Source organism: Geotrypetes seraphini, chromosome 4 (genome assembly GCF_902459505.1).
Source record: "Geotrypetes seraphini chromosome 4, aGeoSer1.1, whole genome shotgun sequence".
In the NCBI taxonomy this organism is placed as follows: domain Eukaryota; kingdom Metazoa; phylum Chordata; class Amphibia; order Gymnophiona; family Dermophiidae; genus Geotrypetes; species Geotrypetes seraphini.
The window spans coordinates 64,994,877-65,021,961 of record NC_047087.1 but is presented as its reverse complement, the minus strand read 5'-3'; the positions used below and the strand labels follow the sequence as shown (position 1 = coordinate 65,021,961).

Genomic DNA, 27,085 nt, shown 5'->3' with positions numbered 1-27,085 from the left:
AATAAAGTAGAAACCAAAAAATAAAACTAAATAGAACTAAAAACTTAAAAATATAAGAGGGATACACTGAAGCCCAGATCTTACTCAGGCAACATTCGAGAACAGACTTGTAATAAATATTGTAACATAGTAGATGACAGCAGATAAAGACCCGAATGGTCCATCTAGTCTGCCCAACCTGATTCAATCTAATAATTTGTTGGGGGGTTGTTCTTCTTCTTCTTAGCTATTTCTGGGCAAGAATACAAAGCTCTGCCCGGTATTGTTCTTAGGTTCCAACTACTGAAGTCTCCATCAAAGCTCACTCCAGTCCATCTACACCCTCCCAGTCATTTGAAGCACTCCCTAGCCCATAGAAACATAGAAAATGACGGCAGAAAAGGGCTATAGCCCACCGAACGGCCATAAACAGACACAGACCATGCAAGTCTGCCCAGTACTGGCCTTAGTTCTTTGATATTTACTATTATTTTCTGATTCTAGATCCTCTGTGTTCATCCCATGTTTTTTGAACTCCATCACCATTTTCATCTCTACCACCTCTCTCAGGAGCGCATTCCAGGCATCCACCACCCTCTCTGTAAAGAAGAATTTCCTTACATTGCTCTTGAGTCTACCACCCCTCAACCTCAAATTATGTCCTCTGGTTTTACCATTTTCCTTTCTTTGGAAAAGATTTTGTTCTACGTTAATACCTTTCAAGTATTTGAACGTATGAATCATATCTCCCCTGTCCCTCCTTTCCTCTAATGTATACATATTCAGGGCTTCCAGCCTCTCCTCATACGTCTTTTGGCGCAAACTTCCTATCATTTTCGTCACCCTCCTCAGGATCATAGTGCTTGATGTTAATATCCAGGTTAGCCTACTACCCTATTTTCATTACCCTACACAACGTGAATACACCATCTTTCTGTGACAGTTTTTCTTTTCATTTTACATACTATGTGTAGTCTCTTTCACATGGTCATTTAATTATACCTCTTTATACCACACACTTTCTACATCAATGGTATCAAACTCAATCACATAAGGGACCGAAATTTGAAAAAAAGGCTATGTTGCGGGCCAAATTTTAAAAAAGATATTTAGGGGTCCTTTTATTAAAGATAAATTATGCATTATTTTCTCTCTCTTTTGATGACTTTTTTTGAAAGTGTTAACAGTGAGAGATGATGGTGATTCAGAAGAAGACAGCATGCTGACCATTGCCAGGCAATGTCCCCTTTTAGTGGTCAACACAACTGCACTCTTTGGCCTGCTTACAGTATTTTTCACTGGAGACCACAAAATTTTTTTGAGCAGAGTTAATTGTGTTTAACTAGCATGAGGTAAGCTTTCAGGTTTTTCTCTTTTTTTTTTGTTCATATTCCTTCTGATTTGACAGTGGCAGAGAAGCCAGGACCAAATTGCACTCTCTTGAGATTCTTTCACTTTCTCACACTCATATATTCTGACATTTTATGGCAGAAGCTTTTCAACATGTTCTCACTGTTAAAATCTTTATAGTTTTTGTAAGAGGATTTTTTTCATATGCAGTTGTTATTGTGCTCTAGCTCTTTCCCTTATTCCCACTTTCCAACTCCCCCCTCCCCCCCACATAACTCATCCTGGATCCATCAATACAGCTGCTGCAACATCAAATGTACAATCAATGCAAGAATTTTCCAGATGATTTCAGGTCAATTATTTCTAGGATTAATACTATTTTTTGATTTCATGTATTATTATCATAGGCATGTGTGATTTTGTCATGAGTCATAATGAGGATGGGACATTATTAGATTGGGTTGATATGACAAATGTCTTCTTAATTTTACTAAGCTTGATTCCTCACCTTGGAAATGGACAATACCTTTGGAACAACATCGACTTCATCTACACCTTAACTCCTGATTTTGGTGAAGCCTCTTCAAGCTTCAAGAGGGGACTGAGGGAGGATACCCTCAGGAAACATAGAAACAGAGTATGATGGCAGAAAAGGGCCGGCGGCCCAACAAGTCTGTCCACTCAAGAACCCTCCCTCCCTTGAGAATCTATCTTTTAAGCCTAACTCTGTAGCAACCCCATCTGTTTGTCCCATCGTCTCTTGAAGTCGAGCACGCTACTGGCCTCGACCACCTGGCGTGGAAGACCATTCTATTGATCAATCACCCTTTCGGTGAAGAAGTATTTCCTGGTGTCACAGGAGAGACATTGTGCTGCTGAATTAAACCTACCATAAGGTTTATGAACTGTGCAAAAAGTACCGTATTTTTCGCTTCATAAGGCACACTTTTTTCCCACCCAAAAGTGGGTGGAAATGTCGGTGCGTCTTATGCAGTGAAGATACTTTTTAAAAAAAAAAAAACACCCCACCCTCACCCCATCGTATCTTTTTAAAGGCCCGTGCCCAATATGGCTCTCCCTTGTGTCGGTGAGATCCTTTGTAAACCTCCTCTCTCTCTCCCCCCCAGTGTCCAGATCCAGCGTCCCGCCTAGGCCCTTGTGATGGGGGGGCCTTACTTCCAAGCCACTTGCTGCACTCAGTGAGAGATTGTCTTCCACGCTGTGACCACCACTGAGATAATTACAGCAGCCTGCTGAGTGAACTTAGCAGGTTGCCATTGGCCTCCGAAGCATGTTGCCTCTGCTGCGGTTCTGCCCCTGATGTCAGAGGAGGGGCAGGACCATGGACCATGGACCTGGAGGGAGGGGAAGCGGGGGTGGGTGGGGGAGAGAGAGACACACAGAAAAAGACCTGGGGGGGAGACAGAGAGAGAGAGAGACAGAAAAGGACCTTCAGGAGGGGCGGGAAAACAGACTTGAAGACAGGGCAGATGCTGGACTAGAGGGAGTAGAGAGGAGAAACACAAAATGTTAGCAGAAGGAAGATAGAGAGAGGGAGAAACCTGAAACAGAGGGGAGACAGAAGAGAGGGGGCAGTTGTTAGACTTGGAGGTATATAGAGGGAAGAAAGTGAGAGAGAGAGACTGCAGAGAGGTAGAAAGATTCTGGACCAGGGAGGGAGGAAGGAAAGAGAAAGAGAGAAGCAGAGAAAGACCTGGAAGAAAGGAGGACAAATGTTGGACATGGGGATGGGATGGAGGGTTGTAAGCAGAAGAAAGAGCGAGAGAGAGAGAGGCCTGGACCAAAGAGGAAAGACAGAAGGCAGATGCTGGACTATGAGAGGTGCAGACAGAAGAGATAGAGGGGGAGAGACCCTGAGGAAGAACAGAGACGTGCAAGATCATAACAGAGAAGGGAGAGAGAGGGAGACCTGGAACAAAGGTGGTGGTAGGTACAAAGGAGAACGGACACTGGATCTGGGGAGGGTAAGCAGAGAAAAAAAAGACAGAGACCTGGACCCAAAGGGGATGGGAATGGATTGTGAAAGAAATGTTGGACGCACAGTCAGAAGGAAGTCCAACCAGAAATTAAATCACCAGACAACAAAGGTAGGAAAAATTATTTTATTTTCAATTTAGTGATCGAAATGTGTCAGTTTTGAGAATTTAAATCTGCGGTGTTCTTTGCTCTCACAGGTTTAAAGACAATAGACTGTTTTCAGTCCAATTCTTTATATGTGAGTTTGCAAACCATTGGACCCCTGAGGAAGGCGTGTTTGCCAAAACATGGACCGTGTAGGGTCAGGTTGGATTTTTATCACTGTATTTTTTTATCATTGTACTTTTTAAATTGAATTTTCATGGTTTTATATGTCAGTGTTTAATAAATTATCTCCAGAACATCTGTATCCACAGTTTTTGTTCTTGTTTTCATTGGTGGATTGTTTTCACTGTGGACCGTTGGGTCTCCCTATTTTTCTTTGTAGTACACAATTTGGTTCAGAATGTTTTTTTTCTTGTTTTCCTATTCTAAATCTAGGATGTGTCTTATGGTCAGGTGCATCTTATGGAATGAAAAATATGGTACATAATTCCCTGTCAGCACGAACAATACTTTTGCAAGAGGACTTCATCTTTGCCCTACAAGCTGACAATTATCTGCTGATTGTGACACTTGACAGTTATTCTATTAAAGGACATTCCAAGAAATGCTTGGGCCACAAGAAAGCCACAATATCAGGTCAAGATGACATGGTCAAAATGACATGAATTGTAGATAAAGCTGCTGACAATCTAAAAACAAGATTAGGAGGGAGGATGTCCACCCTCAGGGATCATTGACCTTAGTATTAAGAATCCATTGTCAGGGAAAATAGAGAAGTCATATTTGACAGCAAGTGGCACCAAGCTTCATTATGACTCAGCTACAATTATGTATATCTTCCAATCATTAAATATAATAAAGTGTGAAAAACCAATAGAAATGAAATATGTAATTAGTAGCTATGCAAGACTCCGGACCCCAGGCTACTAAGCTTGGTTATAAAAGGTCCAACTTAGTTCTTTAAAAGTTAGAACGGACTGGGCAGCACATGACATACCGGTACTCTGTATTACCACTCCGTTAGCCTAACTGCTGTTACTATATCCTAGTTTATTTATTACTATTAAACATATATTATGTACAGCAATTGGGTTGTCGGTGTGAGGTTATTTAAATACAATGAAGATATCGCAACGTCTTCACTGCCCCTCCTCTGACGTATGGGACCGCACTAGAGGGAACGTGCAGCTGAGGCTACGGCGGCCTTCTAAGATCGTTACAGCCAACCAGCGATCCTCTGCAGGCCGCATGAACCTACAGATGATGTGGTGTGAACCCACAGATGATGCAACACTTGTACTGGCGGGCCAGCTTTAGGGGAAATTTGAAATTGTTTAGCGGGCCAAATTTCAGTACACCGCGGGTCAGATTTGGCCTGCAGGCAAGAGTTTGACATGTCTGTTCTACATGCTTGCAAACCCTTTTACATAAATCAACCTCCTGCTTTCTCATACACATAATACACATCCATAGAACTATGCCTTCCCAAGGCTGTAGGAATATTACAAGATACAGGGGTGAATTTTCAAATAATCTAGCAAACTAACTTTAAAAAGAGTTGCCAGGTATCACTTCCTAGCAGAGTAGACTAAAGAATGAAGCTTCATAGTAATTCAGAACAAACATATGGAGGGCCATTTTTGATAGTGCATCTAAAGTTCAACTTTGGACACTTCCCGCAAGACATCCAAAGATGGAGGTGGCCAGCCGTCATTTTCGAAACCAGCAAACCAGCAAGACATCCCAATTTTTTGGGGGGGGAAAATTGCCTACTTAGATGTCTTGGCCACCAGCATGTCCATCCCTGGGATGGCCAATTTTATCTGCCATTTTTGACTACAAAAACATCCAAGTTCAAAACATCCAAATTCAAACCGTTTGGGCTTGGGAGGAACTAGCATTGTAATGGACTGGCTACATAGACATGCCAATAGAGCAGTGAGGCACCTTAGAAGGCACTGCTGTAAACTTCACATAAAGGGTGCCAGATGTACATCTCACCATATACCACTTATAATTTATGCTGAGCCCTCCAAAACATCCCCAAAGCCTTTATGGCTACAGGTGGCATCTAGATAGCAGCATAGTAGGGTTTTAGTGGGCTTACATTTTCCACTATAAATGTAGTGGTTAGAGCAGCTTATGGGCTTGGGTCCTCCTTTCTATCATTCACTAGCCCACTCATTAGGCTACTTAAGACACCTGTGTGATGCTCCACTAGGCTTTCTCATACCAGGTGCTGCAATTCTAGAGACATGCATGTACTATTTTATTCAGATCTTTGTGGGGTAGGAGGAGGTCAGTGACCACTGGGAGAGTGAGTGTGTGTGTGTGGGGGGGGTGTCATAACTTAATCCCTCCAGTGGTCGTCAGATCATTTTGGGTGCCTTGTTGTCACTTAGATGCTTTAAAACGGGTCTAACTTAGAACATCTAAGATCCATCCAGGATGTCTTGGGAAAGGTTTGATTATTACTGCAAGACGTCCAAGTCTAAGCCCGCCCAAAGCCCACCAAGAACACACCTCCTTTAGTTTTGGATGCACAGCAGCTGGGACACCTCACAAGAAATCTAGAAAGCCAGTTTCTAAAATTGGCACGACATTCTTGCAATTAGGACATCCAAGTGTCAATTTATGCCATTTTTTTGATGTCTTGGTGTTTTGAAAATAAGCCCCATTTGTCTGTTTTAGGATTGTTCTTTCTTGATATATAATGCTGCTAGTATGGTAATTAGGGCAGGCCAGTGTATGGAAAGGAACTGAGCCATTTTAATGTCATTATTGGGCAAGCAAACATGAATTTATTTATTTTAGGATTTTGAATGAAAACATATACATATTTTTTCTTCACTTTTTGCATTTTAGATTCCAATTTTAACTATATAATTTTTACTTGCATCTTTGCACTTGGCACTTTGATAATCTTGGTAGCAGTTTTAAGAACGGGCTTTTTTTAGCCATTTTTTTAGCCGTTTTTTTTTGTCCCTTTATTTTTCTCTCAAAGTTTTTCACTATTGTTTTGTTTAAATTTTATGATTATCATCATATGATGTACGGGGCAGAACTTATTTAGGTTTTATTTAAACCTGGTGCTTGTCATCTATGAGTTTTCTGCCCGTGGCCATGAAAGTTACCCACGTTTAATCCAGGCCTGTACTGAGGTGTCTCATTTATTATTATTGTTTTATTTACACATTAGTGAATTCCTCTAAGAGTTCCATACAGGGCTCTACCAATCTTTTTGTGTTTGGTTGTATTACATTTTTGGTAGTTTTTCTAGAGTTTTTTGATTGCCTTTTGATTATTGGGCAAGGCCATTTTTAAAGGCAGAAATAGGCTTTTTGAAAACTGTCCACTCTCTATGAGATTAATTCTAGGAAGGGGTGCCTATGTGTAGCCTCTTATATAATGAAAAGTAGGTGTCGACTTTTCTTTATAGAATTCTGGTTTAACCAGGTATGGATTTAGGCACATGCGCATAAACCAGCCATAGAACTGGTATACATGCTTATGCCTGAATTGCTAAAAAGCTTGTAAATTATAGCATTCTATAATTTGCATGCAAAACAATGCAAACTTTCAAGACTTTGCCCATGCGAATATACATCTTCAAACTATATGAAAACAAAACTGCAGGAAAGTGTACAGGGTACAGGAATTTATTAAAATAACAAAAAATTAAAAAATTAAAACAAATACATAAATGATATAAAATACATCCAAAGAACTGGTCCTAATATTCATGTGGACCGGACCCGACATGGTCCGTGTTTCGAAGAAACACTTCTTCCTCAGGGGTCCCAAATGTTGATAATTAGAGTATCAGAAAACCAGATTGGATGAAATAAAAATAAGCATGAAAATATCCTGTGTAAGGCGCTGCACTGTGAAACAAAGAGCCTTACACAGGATATTTTCACATAAGAACATAAGATTTGCCGCTGCTGGGTCAGACCAGTGGTCCATCGTGCCCAGCAGTCCGCTCATGTGGCGGCCTTCAGGTCAAAGACCAGTGACCTATTTGAGTCTAGCCTTACCTGCGTATGTTCTGGTCCAGCAGGAACTTATCTAAACTTTTCTTGAATCCCTGCAGGGTGCTTTCCCCTTTAACAGCCTCTGGAAGAGCGTTCCAGTTTTCTACCACTCTCTGGGTGAAGAAGAACTTCCTTACTTTTGTACGGAAAGCACAGTTACTTACCGTAACAGGTGTTATCCAGGGACAGCAGGCAGATATTCTTGACTGATGGGTGACGGCACCGACGGAGCCCTGGTACGGACAATTTTAGAGTGATTGCACTCTAAGAACTTAGAAAGTTCTAGCTAGGCCGCACCGCGCGTGCGCGAGTGCCTTCCCGCCCGAAGAAGGCGCACGGTCCCCAGTTAGGATAAGCCAGCTAAGAAGCCAACCCGGGGAGGTGGGAGGGATGCAAGAATATCTGCCTGCTGTCCCTGGATAACACCTGTTACGGTAAGTAACTGTGCTTTATCCCAGGACAAGCAGGCAGCATATTCTTGACTGATGGGTGACCTCCAAGCTAACAAAAAGTGAGATGGAGGGAAGGTTGGCCATTAGGAAAATAAATTTTGTAATACAGATTGGCCGAAGTGTCCATCCCGTCTGGAGAAAGCATCCAGACAATAATGTGATGTAAAAGTATGAACTGAGGACCAAGTAGCAACCTTGCAGATTTCCTCAATGGAAGTGGAGCGGAGGAAAGCTACAGACGCTGCCATAGCTCTAACTTTGTGGCCCGTGACAGAACCTTCCAGTGTCAGGCCCGACTGAGCATAACAGAAAGAAACGCAAGCAGCAAGCCAATTGGATAGAGTCCGTTTAGATACAGGATGACCCAACTTGTTAGGATCAAAGGATAAAAACAGTTGAGGAGATGATCTGTGAGGCTTAGTGCGTTCAAGATAGTAAGCTAGAGCACGTTTACAGTCCAAGGTAAGAAAAGCCTGTTCACCTGGATGAGAATGAGGCTTTGGAAAAAATACAGGTAGGACAATGGACTGGTTAAGATGAAAGTCAGACACAACCTTAGGAAGAAATTTGGGGTGTGTACGGAGAACCACCTTATCATGGTGAAAAACAGTGAAAGGTGGATCGGCCACTAGTGCATGCAGCTCACTGACCCTCCTGGCAGAAGTGAGCGCTATAAGGAAGACCACTTTCCAAGTAAGAAATTTGAAATGTGCAGTGGCCAAAGGTTCAAAAGGAGGCTTCATTAAAGCAGAGAGAACCACATTGAGATCCCAGACCACAGGAGGGGGCTTGAAAGGTGGTTTCACATTGAAAAGACCCCTCATGAACCTAGAAACCAAAGGATGAGCCGAGAGGGGTTTTCCATGAATTGGCTCATGAAAGGCAGCAATGGCACTAAGGTGAACTCTGATAGAAGTAGATTTAAGACCAGAGTCAGATAAGGAAAGAAGATAGTCCAACACCAGTCCCACTGCAAGAGACATGGGATTATGGTGATGTAAAAGGCACCAGGAAGAAAACCGAGACCACTTCTGTTGATAACACTGGAGCGTGGCTGGTTTCCTGGAAGCATCAATGATAGAGCGGACAGGCTGAGAAAGGAGTGAATGAGCCGAAGTCAGCCCGAGAGATACCAAGCTGTCAGGTGCAGAGACTGTAGGTTGGGATGCAGTAGGGTCTGCTGATGCTGAGAGAGCAGAGAAGGAAACAGTGGAAGAAGTATGGGATCCCTGGAACTGAGTTGAAGTAAAAGGGAGTACCAATGTTGCCTGGGCCACCGTGGAGCGATAAGAATCATGGTGGCTCGTTCCCTCCTGAGCTTGAACAATGTCCGCACCATGAGTGGTAGAGGAGGAAATGCACATAGGAAGAGATTGATCCAATCCAGGAGAAATGCATCGGGTGCCAGACGGTGAGGAGAGTAAAGTTTGGAGCAAAACAGGGGCAGCTGATGATTGTGAGGAGCTGCAAAAAGGTCCACCTGAGGAGTGCCCCATTGAGCGAAAATGGACTGGAGAGTCAAAGGGTCGAGAGTCCATTCGTGAGGTTGAAGAATTCTGCTGAGATTGTCCACTAAGGAATTCTGTTCCCCTTGAATGTAGACAGCCTTAAGGAATAAGTGGCGAGCTGTCGCCCAAGACCAAATCCGTTGGGCTTCTTGACACAACAGGCGAGAGCCTGTCCCTCCCTGTTTGTTGATGTAATACATTGCAACTTGATTGTCTGTGCAAATGAGTAGTACTTGAGGAAAGAGAAGATGCTGAAAAGCCTTGAGGGCATAAAACATTGCTCGGAGTTCCAGGAAATTGATGTGGTGTTTCTTTTCCTGGGTAGTCCAAAAGCCCTGAGTTTGGAATTCATTCAGGTGAGCTCCCCAGGCATAAGGGGAGGCGTCTGTGGTGATTACAAAATGATGAGGAGGTAGATGGAACAGTAGACCTCTGGATAGATTTGAAGATGTCAACCACCAAAGAAGCGACTGTCGAAGAGACAAGGTCACAGATATGTGTTGTGAGCAAGGATCCGTCGCTTGTGACCACTGAGTCGCTAGAGTCCATTGCGGAGTACGCAGATGGAGACGTGTGAAGGGGGTGACATGCACTGTGGAAGCCATGTGCCCCAAGAGCACCATCATGTGATTGGCAGAGATGGTAATCTGTTGAAACACCTGCCGACAGAGATGAAGGATGGTCTGAAGGCGGTTGGATGGAAGAAACGCCCTCATCAAAACAGTGTCCAGAATGGCTCCAATAAATTGAAGTCGCTGGGTCGGAATGATGTGTGACTTGGGTAGATTGATTTCGAAACCCAACAGACGAAGGCAGTGAATGGTCTGATTGGTGGCAAGCAGAACCGCCTGAGGCGAATGAGCCTTGATCAGCCAGTTGTCCAGATAAGGGAAAACTTGAAAATTGTGAGAGCGGAGATAGGCTGCTACCACAATCAGACACTTGGTGAATACCCTGGGAGAGGAGGCCAGACCGAAGGGTAGCACCTTGTACTGATAATGATGATGATTGATGAGAAAGCGCAGATATTGCCTGGACGTCAGATGAATAGGAATATGTGTGTAAGCCTCTTTGAGATCGAGGGAGCATAGCCAGTCGCCCTGAGAGAGAAGAGGGTAGAGGGTAGCAAGAGAGAGCATTTTGAACTTCTCCTTGACCAAACATTTGTTGAGATCTCTGAGATCCAAGATAGGTCTGAGGTCTCCGGTCTTTTTGGGAACTAGAAAGTACCGGGAGTAAAATCCCTGACCTCGCTGATCTTGAGGAACTTCTTCGATGGCATTGAGAAGAAGGAGGGATTTAACCTCTTGAGCGAGAAGGAGGGACTGAGACTTGTTGGAAGCAGACTCTTTTGGCAGGCCTAACAGCGGAGGAGTCTGGAAATTGAGGGAGTAGCCGTGGGCTATGATCGAGAGCACCCACTGGTCGGTGGTGATCACTTCCCATCGAGAGTGAAAAATGGTTAATCGACCTCCTATGGGCTGTGGAAGAGGACAGGAGGGAGGAAGACTGGCAATGCCCTGGAGAAGAGAGTCAAAAGGGCTGAGTCGGCTTAGTCTGAGTGACAGGCTTTATGGCAGGCGGCTGTTATTGGCGAGCCTGTTGTTGCTGTTGCCGTTGCCTCCGAGGTTGAGGAGGATGAGGCTGAACTGGACGAGCAGAAAACCGTCTCTGATATGATGGCTGCTGCCTAAAAGGACGAGGAGGAGGAGGTTTCTTCTTATTTTTCAATAAAGTATCCCACCTCGTCTCATGGGCAGAAAGCTTTTGAGTGGTGGTATCCATAGACTCTCCAAACAGCTCATCCCCTAGGCAGGGAGCATTGGCGAGGCGGTCTTGATGGTTAATATCAAGGTCTGAGACTCGAAGCCATGCCAATCGCCTCATCACCACAGACATAGCTGTGGCTCGGGATGTGAGTTCAAAAGTATCATAGATGGAACGGACCATAAACTTCCTGAGTTGCAAAAGACTGAAAGTGCATTGTTGAAATGCAGGAAGCTTGCGGTCAGGAATATACTTTTGAAAAGAGGCTACTTGTTGGATTAGATGTTTCAGGTAGAAGGAGAAGTGAAACCCATAATTACCTGAACGGTTAGCCAACATTGCATTTTGGTAAGGTCTTTTACCAAATTTATCCATGGCCTTGCCCTCTCTTCCAGGAGGGACAGAGGCATATACACTAGAGCCAGCAGCTTTCTTGAGGGTTGACTCCACCAGTAGAGATTCATGGGGCAACTGGTGTTTGTCAAATCCTGGAATGGGAATCACTTTATAAAGCGATTCCAGCTTTCTAGGAGCTCCTGGAATGGTTAGAGGAGTTTCTAAATTCTTGTAAAAAGTTTCCCTCAAGATATCATGAAGAGGTAACTTTAAAAATTCTTTAGGAGGTTGGTCAAAATACAAAGCATCGAGAAATGCCTTGGATTTCTTAGAGTCAGACTCTAGGGGGATTGAAAGGGTGTCTGACATCTCCTTAAGAAACTTGGTGAAGGAGGAGTGCTCTGGCTTACTAGCAGGATCCTGCACCGATGGATCATCCTCATCTGATGAATAATCTTCTGTACCGAGGGGGTCATCAGAATCATCCCACAAATCAGGGTCCCGTACCGATGGGAGATGGCCCTGAGAAAGGGGAGGAGAAGATTCGGTATGCTTGGTTTTGCATACCGACTTTCCTGACCGTGTCGACACCGTACCCGGTGACTGTACAGCGGTACGGGTGTCAGAGAACGGTACCGAATCAGAAGCGGAATAAGCAGTACGCTGAAGCGACTTTGGTTCCGCCGACAGAATAGGCATAGATACAGATTTATGCGGTGCCGATAACGTCGATGCCGATAACATGGGCTGGTCGACAATCGGCGCCGAAGGCTCAGTAGGTACCGACACTGGAAGGTTCGGAGTCAGCAGAGCCGGGAGCAATTGTTGTAATTGCTCCTTAAGCTGGACCTGAAGGATGGATGCTATTCTCTCATTCAAAGGCGGTCCCGATGGCACTGGTACCGCTTTTTTCTTGCTCGGTACCTGCGGTGCAGCTCGACGCTCAGGCGAAGTCGATGCCGATGAAGAGGCAGTAACTTCTATGGGAGCGGAGCGTTTGCGGGGCTGGCGCGCAGTCTGCAGGACTTGGCTCACTGCTTGTTCGACTGGCGGGCCAAGGACAGTAGGGGATGGCTGCTTAGCCGGCTTACCTACAGGGTGCGACACCGAGGATGGATCTTGCGGTGTCGAAGTCACCGGTGCCGATTTGGTGGAAGATGTCGGTGTCGATGCCGGGGGTACTTCCATGGCGGCACCGAAAAGAATCTGCTGCTGAATTTGGCGGTTCTTTAGAGTTCTCTTTTGAAGAGAACTGCAGCGGGTGCACGTTTCTGCCCTATGGTCCGGACCCAGACACTGGAGGCACCACTTGTGCGGGTCGGAGAGGGAAATAGGACGTGCACACCGCTGACACTTCTTAAAACCCGGTGAAGGGGGCATGAAGGGAAAAACGGCCGTAGCAAAAATCGAAGCCGTGCCAACAGGCCCTGCCGGAGCCGACCGAAAAAAAAGTCAAAAAAATAGACCCTTTTTTTTTTTTTTTTTTACAAAAGAAAGAAAACAAGAACGTGAAATGAGGAGTGTGTGGTGCAGTGGTTGGATCTACAGCCTCAGCACCCTGGGGTTGTGGGTTCAAACCCCGCGCTGCTCCTTGTGACCCTGGGCAAGTCACTTAATCCTCCATAGCTCCAGGTACGTTAGATCGATTGTGAGCCCACCGGGACAGATAGGGAAAATGCTTGAGTACCTGATTGTAAAAAAACCGCTTAGATAACCTTGATAGGCGGTATATAAAAAATCCTAATAAACTTGAAATAAACTTGAATAAATAATATAATAAACTTAAACTTCACGAGGAAAACAAGCGCGCGAGCGGGAAGGCGAGTAAAAATAGAAAATTTTTTCCAAAAGCCGTTGGAACACGCGTCTTCTTAGCTCCGCGGAAACTAAGAAACTGGGGACTGCGCGCCTTCGTCGGGCGGGAAGGCACTCGCGCACGCGCGGTGCGGCCTAGCTAGAACTTTCTAAGTTCTTAGAGTGCAATCACTCTAAAATTGTCCGTACCGGGGCTCCGTCGGTGCCGTCACCCATCAGTCAAGAATATGCTGCCTGCTTGTCCTGGGATAATAATAATAATAATAAATTTTATTTTTTATACCACAGTACCTCTCAGTTCTATGCGGTTAACAATAATGAAAAGCTGAATAAAAACAGCAATAGTATACTTTAGCGAGTGCCCTCTCATTCTCTCCACCTTGGAGAAGGTGAACAATCTCTTTTTCTCTACTAAGTCAATTCCCTTCAATATCTTAAATGTTTTGATCATGTCCCCTCTCAGTCTCCTCTTTTCAAGGGAGAAGAAGCCCAGTTTCTCTAGCCTCTCATTGTACGGCAACTCCTCCAGTCCCTTAACTATTTTTGTCGCTCTTCTCTAGACCCTTTCGAGTAGTACTATGTCCTTTTCATGTACGGCGACCAGTGTTGGACGCAGTATTCCAGGTGGGGCATACCATGGTCCGGTACAGTGATATGATCACTTTCTCAGATCTGTTTGTGATCCCCTTCTTAATCATTCCTAGCATTCTGTTTGCCCTTTTCGCTACCACCGCGCATTGAATGGACGGTTTCATTGACTTGTCGACAAGTACTCCCAAGTCTCTTTCCTGGGGGGGTCTCTCTGAGTATATTACTGGACATCCTGTATTCGTGCATATGATTTTTGTTACCGACATTCATCACCTTGCACTTATCCACGTTGAACCTCATTTGCCATTTCGCGGCCCATTCCTTGAGTGTGTTTATATCTCGTGGTAGGTCTTCGCAATCCTTCTGTGTCCTCACTACTCTGAATAACTTTGAAAAGAGCTGGGACACCTCAAAATTAAAGGAAGTTCATACCATAATTGGGAAAATTTAAAAGCCCGAGAAAGGCTAAAATTCTTGACTCCTTGAATTCCTTTCCTGGAAGGGAGGGAAAGTTTAAATCATTGAGTGCCTCTCGCATATGAAAATCTATACATATTCCATAGAAGAGGAACAAGGGGAATAAAAATATCATATAAAATTTTTAAAATAATACATAAACATTTAAACTGGATTCTGAGATAAACTGGGAGCCAATGAAGACTCAAAAGCAAAGGAGTCACGTGGTCGAATTTGCTTTTTCCATAAATCAACTTTGCAGCGGTATTCAAAATCAGTTGTCTTTGGAGGCAGATCTTTGTGATGCCAAGATAATCTAGCCGAGATAGTATAATTGATTGGACCAAGACACAAAAATGACGTTGATGGAAAAGCGATCTAACTTTCCTGAGCATTTGTAAACTAAAAAAACATTTCTTAACCAGAGAGTTTATTTGATCCTTAAAGGTAAGGGAAGAGTTGAAAAGTATTCCCAAAATCTTGGAGAACTCAATTTGTAGGGAGGCTCCAGAATCCAAAAGTACAGTGGAAGAAAGATAATCCAGTTTTGGGCCTAGCAACAAAAGTTTGGTTTTGGCTGCATTTAACTTCATCTGAACAGACATAGCCCAAGTTTGAAATTTGGAAATACAATGGTTTATTTTAAAAGTTAAATTGGTAATATTTGAGTCAATCTCGATCAATTTAAAGATGTCATCCGCATAGGTAAAAAGTGTTTCCCAAGCTGACAACTTATAAGTGTTCAAAGTTGTCATATAAAGATTGAACAAGATTGGGGAAAGCGGAGAGCCCTGATGAACCCCGTAAGGAATTAGAAATATTACCATCAATATTAACTGAGTAAGATTGAGACAGTAAAAATTTAGAAAACCAAACAAGTCCGATATCTGAAAGTATTTGCAGCAGACTATCATGATGCACTACATCAAACGCTGTGGACAAATTGAACATTTATTTTGTAGTCGTAATTGTTGGATTTTAGAAAGAAGAGAGATCAATAAGGTTTCAGTACTAAAATTAGAACAAAATCCATATTGAAAAGGTTGAAGTAGTGAGAATTTCTCCAGATAATTGATAAGTTGACCAGCTACAATTGATTCAAACAACTTTGTTAACAATGGTATATTAGCAATTAGTCAATAAAGTGAGGGGATAATAGGATCTAGATCTGATTTTTTCAGAAGGGGAAGGAGTATTGTTTGCCCCATAGATTGCATAAAGTATCCATTTTCCAGTGAGTAATTTAATAAAATGGTCAACCACTTTATGACCTGAGAAGGAATATTAAGAAAAAGATATGATGGAAAGGATCCAATGAACATTTACACTTTCTCAATTTTTCACACAGTTTGGAGACTTGGTATTCAGAAACTGAATCAAAAGAGCACCAATAATGATCAGCTGGTATCTCCAGTGTGGGATTATTTGAATAAGAGGAGAAATATCCAATATTTCCTACAGGAAAAGATTGCCTAATGAGAGAGATTTTGTCTTGAAAAAAGCAGGCTTGAATGTCAGCAGCAGGAGATAAAGATTGCTCAGACTTTGAGTCAGAATTAGTAAGAATGCCAGAGTTTAAAAAGAGTACTACTCTGATTATTAGACTTAGCTATTTTAGATCCATAATAGGTTTTTCTCGCTTTTCTAAGTTCAAGATTATATTTTCTAATTGCAGATCTCCAATTTAATTTATCTGTGTCTGAATGAGATTTTTTCCATTTCTTTTCTAACCTCCTACAATTTTGTTTTAGAGCTCTATGAATGGGTAGGAACCACGATGCATTCTGGGCATAGGAGATTGTTTTGGTGATAACTGGCACCAAGGGTTGATAGGTATATTCTGTGATAGATCTCCAATTATGCCAGCTATCATCAATAGTGTGCTCCCTAGGAGATTCGGAGAGAGAATCTAAAACTTGAGACCAAAAATATTAAGGACAGATTTTCTTTCTAAATGTAACAGTTTTTTCTGCAAAAATTGTGTCTGAATATGGGACATATAAATGGAAAGTGAAAATTCACCAAGAAAATGGTCAGTCCAGGGGACTTACTGTCAACGAACAGTGTCAACAGAGGTTTGTTGAATAGTATGGTCTAAAAAAGTGACAATGTCTAATGTGTGACCTTTTTCATGGGTAGGGGAATTAGATGCTAAAGAAAAACATAGCAGGATAGAATTTTGAGGGCATTAAGTCAGAGAAGCTGTAGTTACACTATCTGACTGTAATGTGCCTCCATTGTACAAATGCCTTTTGAAACAAGATTTCTGTTAATTTTTAATAAACAATATTTGATTGATATTATCATTATTCCAGTGCATCTATGAGCAGGGTAGAACCATAACTATTCACATGGAACCCAGGATTTGAAGACAGTCCCATGCCAATGGAGCTGGTTTGTTCTGGAGACATGAAATCTGAGAGCAAAGCTTCTGTCTGCATGGCTCTGGAAGATAGACACGGCCAGCAGGCCATGTTGAACAAGACTCCCAGATACTTCAGGGATTGAGTTGGCGTGAAATGACTCTTTTGGTAATTCACAATCCAACCCAGGTCCTCCAGGACTCGGATCACCTAATCCACAAGGGGGCCCTGATCATCCATTCATCCAGGTAGGGATGTACTTGCAGCCCCATCTTGCGCAGGTGAGCTGCTACCACAACCATCACTTTGGTAAAGGTGCGAGGAGCCGTCACACAGCCAAAAGGCAGAGCTGAGAATTGATGATTCTCCAGGATGTGAAACCTGAGAAAATTTCTGTGATCTATGAAAATGGGAATATGTAAGTAGGCCTCTGCCAGATCCAGTGAAGCTAAGAACTTTCCCGGAGTCACCGCCACTATGACAGATCGAACTGTCTCCTTGCAAAAATGCAAACTCTGAGTACTGAATTTATGTAAGATCCAGAATGGGTCTCCAATCTTCGGAGCCTTTTTTGGCACGATGAAGTATATGGAGTTTCTGCCTGAGCCTTCGGGTAATACAGACTCTATTGCCTGAATATCTAGCAACCTTCAACGGGTGCCCTGCGGGAGAGTCCACAAACCAATCCATTAGAGGCTGGGCAAATTCCAGCTTGCAGCCAGACTGAATGATGTCCAGAACCCAATGGTCAGATGAAATCTGAACCCAGGCCTGCAGAAATTCTGAGAGGTGACACCCAATTCAAAGAGGGCCTCCCTCAACCTAGCATCATTATGATTTCCTGGTAGAAGGAGCAGCATAGGTGCTGAGGTCTGGCTACGCCTGGATTTGGAAAACCTCTGCCTGTAGCTCTGGGAAAACCTCTGGGTTGTGGAACTGGAATATTGTCAAGACCGCCTGGAGCCACAAAAAGTGGAGCGCCCAGAGCCTCTGGGTCTGCTGTCAGGCAGAGTCTTAGGGCAATGGTCCACCACACAGTTCATGAGATCATCCAGACCCTTACCTTGAAAGGGAGTCTGCTGAGAGTAGCTTTAGAGATGGAATCTCCAGCCCATTGTCTTATCCAGAGTATTCTACGAACAGAAATTGTATAAGCTGATGCTTTACCCATGACACGAATGATGTCAGAGACAGCGTCAGTTACATAATCCACTCCAGATAAAAGGAGCTGAAAGAGTGGTTTATCGCCTTCACGCTCCAAAGTGTACAGCTTAGAAAGACAGGCATGTATGACAAAGGATGCTACTGAGGACACTTTGACTCCTAAAGCTACCGCCTCAAAAAATCTCTTCAGAACTACATTTACTCGGCATGTCCTTAAGCATCATACCGCCTTCACTCGGAAGGGAAGTACACTTAGTATCCTGGGCAACCATGGAATCCAATTTAGGCTGACTAAAAAGCTGCTGGCACTCTTGTGCCATAAGATATAGCTGCAATATGGCTCTTGCCACCTTGAGAGAACCTTTTGAAGAATCCCACTACCCTGAGACCAAGATATTAATGTCCAGATGAGGAAAGAGGAAGTAGACAGATCAGGCTGGGATTCTTAATTTAACTCATGCAAAGACTCCGCAATGAGATCTGGCAGAGCAGTGAGCTTAAATAAGTGCAAAATTATGGGGGTTATTTCTAGTATCTAAAGTAGAGAATGACACGGTGACGGTTTACCCGCGGCCACCGCATTTAAGCCGCGGGTCACCGCCGAAAACGGGGAAGAAAAATAGCAGTCGCTGCGGTGACGGGGACAAGGCCATTCACCGACCGCGGAAACGGTGAACAGGTTTGTCCCCGCGGGCCAATGTACCCCCTTCTAGGAACCGCTATTTCACCGTGCTCCTCATTTGTCATTTCAACCCTTCCTGCCAATCGCAGCAGAAGGGTACCCAACCCCTCCTGCCGGTCCTCCCAATGGCCTCCCCTAAGATCGCCGGCAGGAGGGTACCCAACCCCTCCTGCTGGACCCCCCCCCAACGAACCCTCCCACCCCGGAACCCCCTTAGTCTTACTTTTCAAGTTGGACCGGACAGCTCCTCGCTCGTCTGGCCAGCAGGCCTGCCTCCGTCCAAATGAGGCGGGCCCGCCCCTCCCCTCCCCTCCCCTGCCTCCCAATGGCCTCCCCTAAGATCGCCGGCAGGAGGGTACCCAACCCCTCCTGCTGGACCCCCCCCCCCCAACGAACCCTCCCACCCCGGAACCCCCTTAGTCTTACTTTTCAAGTTGGACCGGACAGCTCCTCGCTCGTCTGGCCAGCAGGCCTGCCTCCGTCCAAATGAGGCGGGCCCGCCCCTCCCCTCCCCTGCCTAACCCACAGGATCCTAGGGCCTGATTGGCCCAAGCACCTAAGGCCCCTCCTATAGCGGGAGTGGCTTTAGGTGCCTAGACCAATCAGGCCCTAGGATCCTGTGGGTTGGGCAGGGTAGGGGCGGGCCCGCCTCATTTGGACGGAGGCAGGCCTGCTGGCCAGACGAGCAAGGAGCTGTCCGGTCCAACTTGAAAAGTAAGACTAAGGGGGTTCCGGGGTGGGAGGGTTCGTTGGGGGGGGGGTCCAGCAGGAGGGGTTGGGTACCCTCCTGCCGGCGATCTTAGGGGAGGCCATTGGGAGGCAGGGGAGGGGAGGGGAGGGGCGGGCCCGCCTCATTTGGACGGAGGCAGGCCTGCTGGCCAGACGAGCGAGGAGCTGTCCGGTCCAACTTGAAAAGTAAGACTAAGGGGGTTCCGGGGTGGGAGGGTTCGTTGGGGGGGGTCCAGCAGGAGGGGTTGGGTACCCTCCTGCCGGCGATCTTAGGGGAGGCCATTGGGAGGACCGGCAGGAGGGGTTGGGTACCCTTCTGCTGCGATTGTCGGGAGGGCCGTTGGGGGGGTCTACAGGAGGGGTTGGGTGCCCTCCTGCCGTGATCGCTGGGGGGAGGGGAGACTTGCAGCCGTAGCCGCGGTCACTATGCTAATCACGGCAGCATTTAAAGTACATGTCGTGTTTGTTTTTGCATTGCTAGCCCCAGGGGTGGTGGAAGATTAGTGATTGAAAAACTGTATGAAAAATAACTATTTTAAATTTAGTGATCAAAATGTGTCAGTTTTGAGAATTTTTATTAATTAATTTTTTCTCTGCGTGTTTTGTTTTTGTATAGTTATTAACTAATATTTAACTAAGTTTTAAAGTTTTAAAGAATGTTTCCTTTATACGTAAATAAAGAAAAGTGAATGGGATTGCAGTGGCGGTGACGGGGCGGTGAATGGGGTGGCAGTGGCGGTGACGGGGCGGTGAAGAGGATGGTGAGACGGGGACGGGGCGGGTGACGGGGTTGGTGAGACGGGGACGGGGCGGTGACGGGGATGGTGAGACGGGGACGGGGCGGTGACGGGGACCAATTTTTTCACCGTGTCATTCTCTAATCTAAAGCCAAAACAGGATCTAAGGCAGCCTCCCCCACTTCCCCAGTCTCATCCTGCTTGTCCAGAATGTCTCACCTATTGCAATGGAAAAAGATATTATGTTCTTACCTTGATAATATCTTTCCAGTAGATAGGTGTGTCATTCTGGACCCCCACCCTGTCCTTCCTGCACCTGCCTACTATCTCATTCTGATTGCTCTTCTCCAAGTATGTATCTTGGATGCTAGTCAGCCCTTTGGGCCCCTGAAGAATATACCAGCATATGTATCTTGTATGTCTCCAGGATCTAAAGCCAAAACAGGATCTAAGGTGTCAGCATATGTAGTTTGCCAGCAAGCTTCCCAGGCTCCCCCACTATGGGAGGTGCATCTGTGGATAATAAGGAAATAGTGAGAGTATCATCATCATCTCCATCCCCTGCAAAAGGGTGTCCCAAGTTCTGAACAGTGGTAGACTGTGAAGCAGATGGCCCTTGCCCTGATGTGTCGAATCTGACACTGTTGGTTTGCGTAGTCTGAGCACGATTCTTCTGAAGGGCTTTCCACATTAGATTAATGAATTCTGAATAGAAAACCGTATAGGGAGAGAGAAGTCACTCTGAGATGACTCTAATTTGCAATTCTTGGGCTGTGAGACGTCTGCGTCCTTTTGCGCAGAACGATCACAGTTTCCAGGCCCCCCCAAAAAGAAAATCCTACCCCAGTGGGCTAGCCGCCCTTTCAGCTAGGTGAGTACACATCGTAGAGGTTAAGATGGCCGCTCCCACCTCTCCATTCTGTGCTGTGTGGCATGTGGCACAGAATCTGCACAATACTGGATAGAATTGGGGTAAAAGATCCCAAGGACTCTGTTCCAAAATAAGAAGATATGGAGCTGCAGGAAACTTTTGAAAAATAAAATGCTAAAAATCCAAGATGGCTGCCACCAGGCTTTTGGCACCCAAAATCACAAAAAAAACTACCAAACCAAAGTAAAAAACCAGCAAATTTAAGATTTTTGAGGAGGAGGAAAATAGGAGAACATGCAGAAACCCTCATAAACAATATTTTCAGATCTCCCCCCCCCCCCCATTCATTTCACAGGTTGTAACAGCCTTACTCACTGTGACCAATACTGGCAATGTGCTGCGGCCTGCCTCGGCTCTTTACAGTAAAGTTGGAAAGGAGAAGAAATTACTGCCTCATGCTGGAAGTCTTTCTTCAATGCTGATATTTGGGCTGCCAGTCAGACACGGTGTCTGACCGAACCCCCACCCAGTGGACTGACAGATGTGCTACAGAAGAGGAGAGGCAAAAAAATGCAGCCAGCACCCTGCGAGACACCACTGAGCCTCCTACAGATGCCTGATAATCTGCTTTCAATCCCATGCTAAACAGTAGATGAGGGAAGATAAGAGTGGACAACCCTGAGCTCCAAAAATATTTGTGCATGCTGGCTAACAGGTACCACAAGGGATTGGCTTGTCAGCTGCAGACCGCAGTCTGCTTCTTCTCTACACAGGCAGAGCTCACACTGAAATTGATAAGCTCAGAGTACCGAATACACTGAATATTAACTGAAAAATACCAAGTAAAATAAAGAAAAAGGGAGAGCAGAACAGAAACACTCCTTCCAGCTCATGTGCAGAAGGGAAAAACTGTAGATGGCAGTAAAGCTCCCAGTGAAGTAAGAGGATCATAGAAAAAATCCAGAGTGAATTTCTTCAGCAGATGTCTCACGCCATGGAGTGATAACCCACTTGTCCAGAATGACACACCTATTACACTAGAAGTAGTGTTAGATTAAGAAAGACAACAATATGTATAGTTTGCGAATTAGAAAAAATGGGCAAAATTCTCTGTGGGCACTTCCTCCAAGAGTAAAAGCGAAACTACCTACATTGTTTTGCAAAAGAATCGCTAGGAGACACCTTGACTCAAATGGGGGGCTCACTACAGGAGGTTAGTAAACAGAAAGAGTGGAGAGCTATGTATGTTAACGCACACAGCCTAGGGAATAAATTTCTACAACTAGAAACAGAAATAGTTAATGCAGATCTAGACATAGTAGCAATATCCGAAACATGGTTCACAGACTCTCATGGGTGGGATATAACTATACCAGGGTACAACCTGATTCGACAAGACAGAGAGGGTAAGTTAGGAGGTGGGGTAGCACTATACATCAAAGAAAACATTAAGACAACCAGGATCACGGATGTCAAGTATACTGGGGAATCTATCTGGGTAAACCTGGCCAGAGGCGGAGAAAAATGCCTGTACCTTGGTGTGATATACAGACCTCCAAGACAATCGGAGGACAAGGACGCAGAACTAATTGAAGACATTGAGAATATCACCTTACGGGGGGAGGCTGTACTATTAGGAGACTTCAACATGCCTGATGTAGACTGGAACACACTATCAGCGACAACTTGTGATAGCAGGAGGATATTAACGTCCATGAAGGGAGTACGGCTCAAACAAATGGTACTAGAGCCCACTAGGGCCCAGGCCATCCTGGACCTGGTACTTACGAACGGGGAAAGCATCTCAGAGGTCTCGGTGGGAGAGACGCTAGCCACCAGTGACCATAACACGGTATGGTTTAACCTTAAGAAAGGCTTCCCTAGATCACAAACAAAAACAAGGGTACTCAATTTCCGGGGCACTGACTTCGCACACATGGGAGATTTCGTCTATCAGACGCTGCAGGTTCAAGAAGTAACTACTAATGTGGAGGCTATGTGGTCAACCTTGAAATCGATCCTTCATGAGGCAACTATCCGCTACATAAAATCGGTATCCAAACAACAAAGAAAAAAGAAACCCCAATGGTTCACAGATGAGGTATCGTGCCTCGTCAAGGAGAAGAAAAGAGCATTTCTCTCATACAAACGCACGGGGGAAAAAGAAGCAAACATTGAATACAGGAAAAAGTCTGCAGCGGTCAAAACAGCAGTCAGGGAGGCCAAAATTCGTATGGAAGAAACTCTAGCAAAGAACATCAAGAAAGGGGACAAATCCTTCTTCAGATACATTAGCGACAGGAAAAAGAACGCAAACGGGATAGTACGCCTTAGAACACCAGACGGGAATTATGTAGAAACAGACTCTGATAAAGCCAAACTACTGAATGATTACTTCTGTTCAGTCTTTACCTGCAAAGCACCAGGGCACGGGCCTCGGCTAGCAGCAAAGCAAAGCATGGAAGACCCATTTCAGAAGTTTGAGTTCACACCAGCTGATGTTTACAAAGAACTGTCAAGACTCAAGGTGAACAAAGCCATGGGACCGGACAATCTGCACCCAAGAGTGCTCAGAGAGCTATGCAATGTTTTGGCGGAACCATTAGCAATACTCTTCAATCTCTCCCTAAGTACGGGGAGAGTCCCCCTGGACTGGAAAACTGCCAACGTGGTTCCTCTGCACAAAAAGGGTTGCAGAGCGGAGGCCGCAAATTACAGACCAGTAAGTCTCACATCAATAGTGTGTAAACTCATGGAAACTCTACTTAAAGAGAAATTAGACACGATATTGGATGAGGGGAATCTGAGGGATCCCTGTCAACATGGATTCACTAGGGGCAGGTCATGCAAGTCCAATCTCATCAGCTTCTTTGATTGGGTGACAGGAAAGCTGGACTCGGGAGAGTCTCTGGACATAGTATACTTGGATTTCAGTAAAGCTTTTGACAGTGTCCCACACCGTAGACTATTAAACAAGATGAAATCGATGGGGTTAGGTGAGAAACTAACGGCGTGGGTCAACGATTGGCTGAGTGGAAGACTTCAGAAACTGGTGGTCAATGGCACCCTCTCTGAGACATCGGAGGTGACTAGCGGTGTGCCGCAGGGCTCAGTCCTGGGACCATCCCTTTTTAACATATTCATAAGGGACTTGACCCGAGGGCTTCAGGGTAAAGTAGTGCTGTTCGCCGACGACGCCAAACTGTGTAATATAGTGGGTGGAAGCAATCCCACGGATGGTATGACGCAGGATCTGATCAAGTTGGAAAAATGGTCCACGACATGGCAGCTGGGCTTCAACGCTAAGAAGTGTAAGGTCATCTCGGCAGCAGAAATCCATGCAGAACATACACCTTGAATGGAGAAACACTAGCTAGGACTTCAGAGGAACGGGACTTGGGAGTGATCATCAGTGCAGACATGAAGGCTGCCAAACAAGTGGAGAAGGCCTCATCCAAGGCGAGGCAAATGATGTGATGTATCAATAGAAGCTTCGTCAGCCGCAAACCTGAAGTCATAATGCCACTGTATAGAACCATGGTGAGACCTCATCTAGAGTACTGTGTGCAATTCTGGAGGCCACATTACCGTAAAGATGTGCTTCGAGCTGAGTCGGTCCAGCGAATGGCCACTAGGAAGGTCTCTGGACTCAAGGGTCTCTCATACGAGGAAAGACTGGGCAAATTGCAGCTGTACTCTCTAGAGGAGCGCAGGGAAAGGGGTGACATGATTGAGACTTTTAAGTACGTCACAGGTCGTGTCGAGGTAGAAAACGATATATTCCTTCCCAAGGGACCCTCGGTCACAAGGGGGCACCCGCTCAAACTCAGGGGAGGGAAATTTAGAGGTGACATCAGGAAGTATTTCTTCACAGAAAGAGTGGTAGATCACTGGAACAAACTTCCGACGCAGGTAATCAAGGCCACAAGCGTGCTCGACTTTAAGAATAAATGGGACATCCACGTGGGATCCCTACGTGGGTCGAGCAGCACTCAGACTTAATGGGGTGGGTCAGTAGAATGGGCAGACTTGATGGGCTGTAGCCCTTTTCTGCCGTCACCTTTCTATGTTTCTATGTGCAAATTCTGTGCCAATCGGTAAAGAATAATATCGAAGTAAGAGCACATTCCTCCCACTATATTTACCTCTTATTGTTTCTCTATCCTATTGCACATGTCGAAACGTTTTTACTTTTGTTAATGTCCAAGTCATGTCTCCCTATTTTATACTGTACCTCCTTTTGTTCACCACTTAGATAATTTTATTTTGTGGTATATCAAATTTTAAATAAACTTAAAACTTGTGTAAGCCTTATCAAAACCCTCTAGCATATTTTTTCACTTCTTTCTATTTATCATAGCCTGTTTGTCCATAAACAATGCTTTTGATTTTTCTTTATTTATTGATTGAAAGTGAATATCATATTTATATAAAGTAATACTGTGACTAAAATATATGTTGTACTAGAAACTTCACAAAGTAAATCAGAATAAGAGCCCAAGGAGATTAGAAATCATTTATGATATCCTTATCTATGTAAATATGATCACCTGATTTATTCAACTTGTCTTGTAAATCATATACAGTATTTAAATTGTAGGTATATAGAAAAAGAGGTACTTTCTATGTCTATGTGCTTTGAAAATGAGCTCTAAGTCTCCTCAAAGAACAAAGAGTGAAAAAAAACTTACAATACTGAACGCTGGAAGGTCATAGCTGCTACTATCCGAGACTCAATCCCTATTGATTGAGGACTGATGCTGGCTCCAGTATCTTGCATTTGATTCCTCTGTTTTCGGCGCTCCTGGACACATGTTATGAACTTCTTCATGTCAGTGTTAAATCGTTCCTTATCTTCCCTAAAAATATAAATATATAATAAATAAATAAATAAATACTTACACAGTTGGTAGAAGGCTTTTTTTCAAAGTATTAGGGGGTAATTTTGAAACTGTCCACAATGTGACAAAAAACATGTGAATTTTCATCCAGGAATGCTGTATTTATTCTCAAAGTGAATACATGGGCAATTTTACTATTAAACTTCAAATGCAGTCAGTTGCATTTGCTATTGCTGCATACAGAAACTTGCTAGAAACATGTGCACAAAGATTTGAAAATGCAATCTTTGCACATACTTTTCCTACCCTGATATAAACACATTCCGGGAATGCAAGTCCAGTGTAAGGATATTAAGTGCCCTAGGCAAATCTTCAGCTTCGCCTTCCTAATTAGCTTCCCCTTTTCCCCTCAACCCTAAACTTTAGCAATTAAATTCAACAATCATGTTTACTCAACATTACCCTTCCCAGAACACTCCTGCACAAAATGGGATATCATACTTTCTTTTGTTTTCAAAAGCATTTATACAGATAAATGGGCTATTTGAAAATTGCTCATCCTCCTTATGGATAAAAAGGCATGCTGAAGTATTATTGAGTTTCTATGTTTCATCAGGACTTAATGTTTTGCCTTGAATGCAGCTTCTATTTGCAGCCCCTCATAAGCTTCCACCCTAGGTAACTAATTTAACTAATGCTTAAGCTGGCCCTGCTGAGATGTGACTTAAGGAAAGCTACATACACCAAAAATGAGCAAATTTCAGAGTGCAAATTAATGTGGACAAACAAGAGCTCTTTCAGACATCAGAGAGGCTTCCAATGCAGGTGCGGCTCATGAGAAGAGCCGCGGTGGCGGCTTTGAACTTAGAAATAACTTTGGCAAGAGACTGTAAGGGAGCCGGCCAGACCATGGGCCGCGCTGTGTTAGACGGAGTGAGGGCGGGAGGGGGGGAGTCGCCTCCATGCATCCCTGCTTAAAGTGCCTCCGTATGCGCAGAAGAAATCACCGCTAGCTCCTTCTACTGTGCATGCGAAGCCATGGAGCTACAAAGCACGGATCACGCAGGTAGGAGTGCGCATGTGCGCTTAGGGTTTCATTATTAGAAATAACCTTTTCTACCTGACATAGTTATACATAAATTAAATGCTGCAAAATCAAAGACTTAGTCAGACAAAATGTCTCTGGAATAAAATAGTTTTCACCACCGTTCTAAATTGAAGCAAACTGTTAACATTTCGTACATCAACTGGAAGAGCATTCCATAATATCGCTCCCTGCACTGCAAGCATTGACTGATGAGAGCTTA

General features: G+C 44.5%; 1 protein-coding gene across 1 annotated transcript in view; it reads right to left on the bottom strand.

The window, feature by feature from the left end:
• LOC117359684 overlaps positions 1-27,085 on the bottom strand; it is a 210,815-nt gene that overhangs the window by 110,606 nt on the left and 73,124 nt on the right. Inside the window, exon 5 of the mRNA XM_033942900.1 lies at positions 25,629-25,796. Coding sequence (XP_033798791.1) covers positions 25,629-25,796 — 168 coding nt within the window. The remainder of the gene's footprint in view (positions 1-25,628; positions 25,797-27,085) is intronic.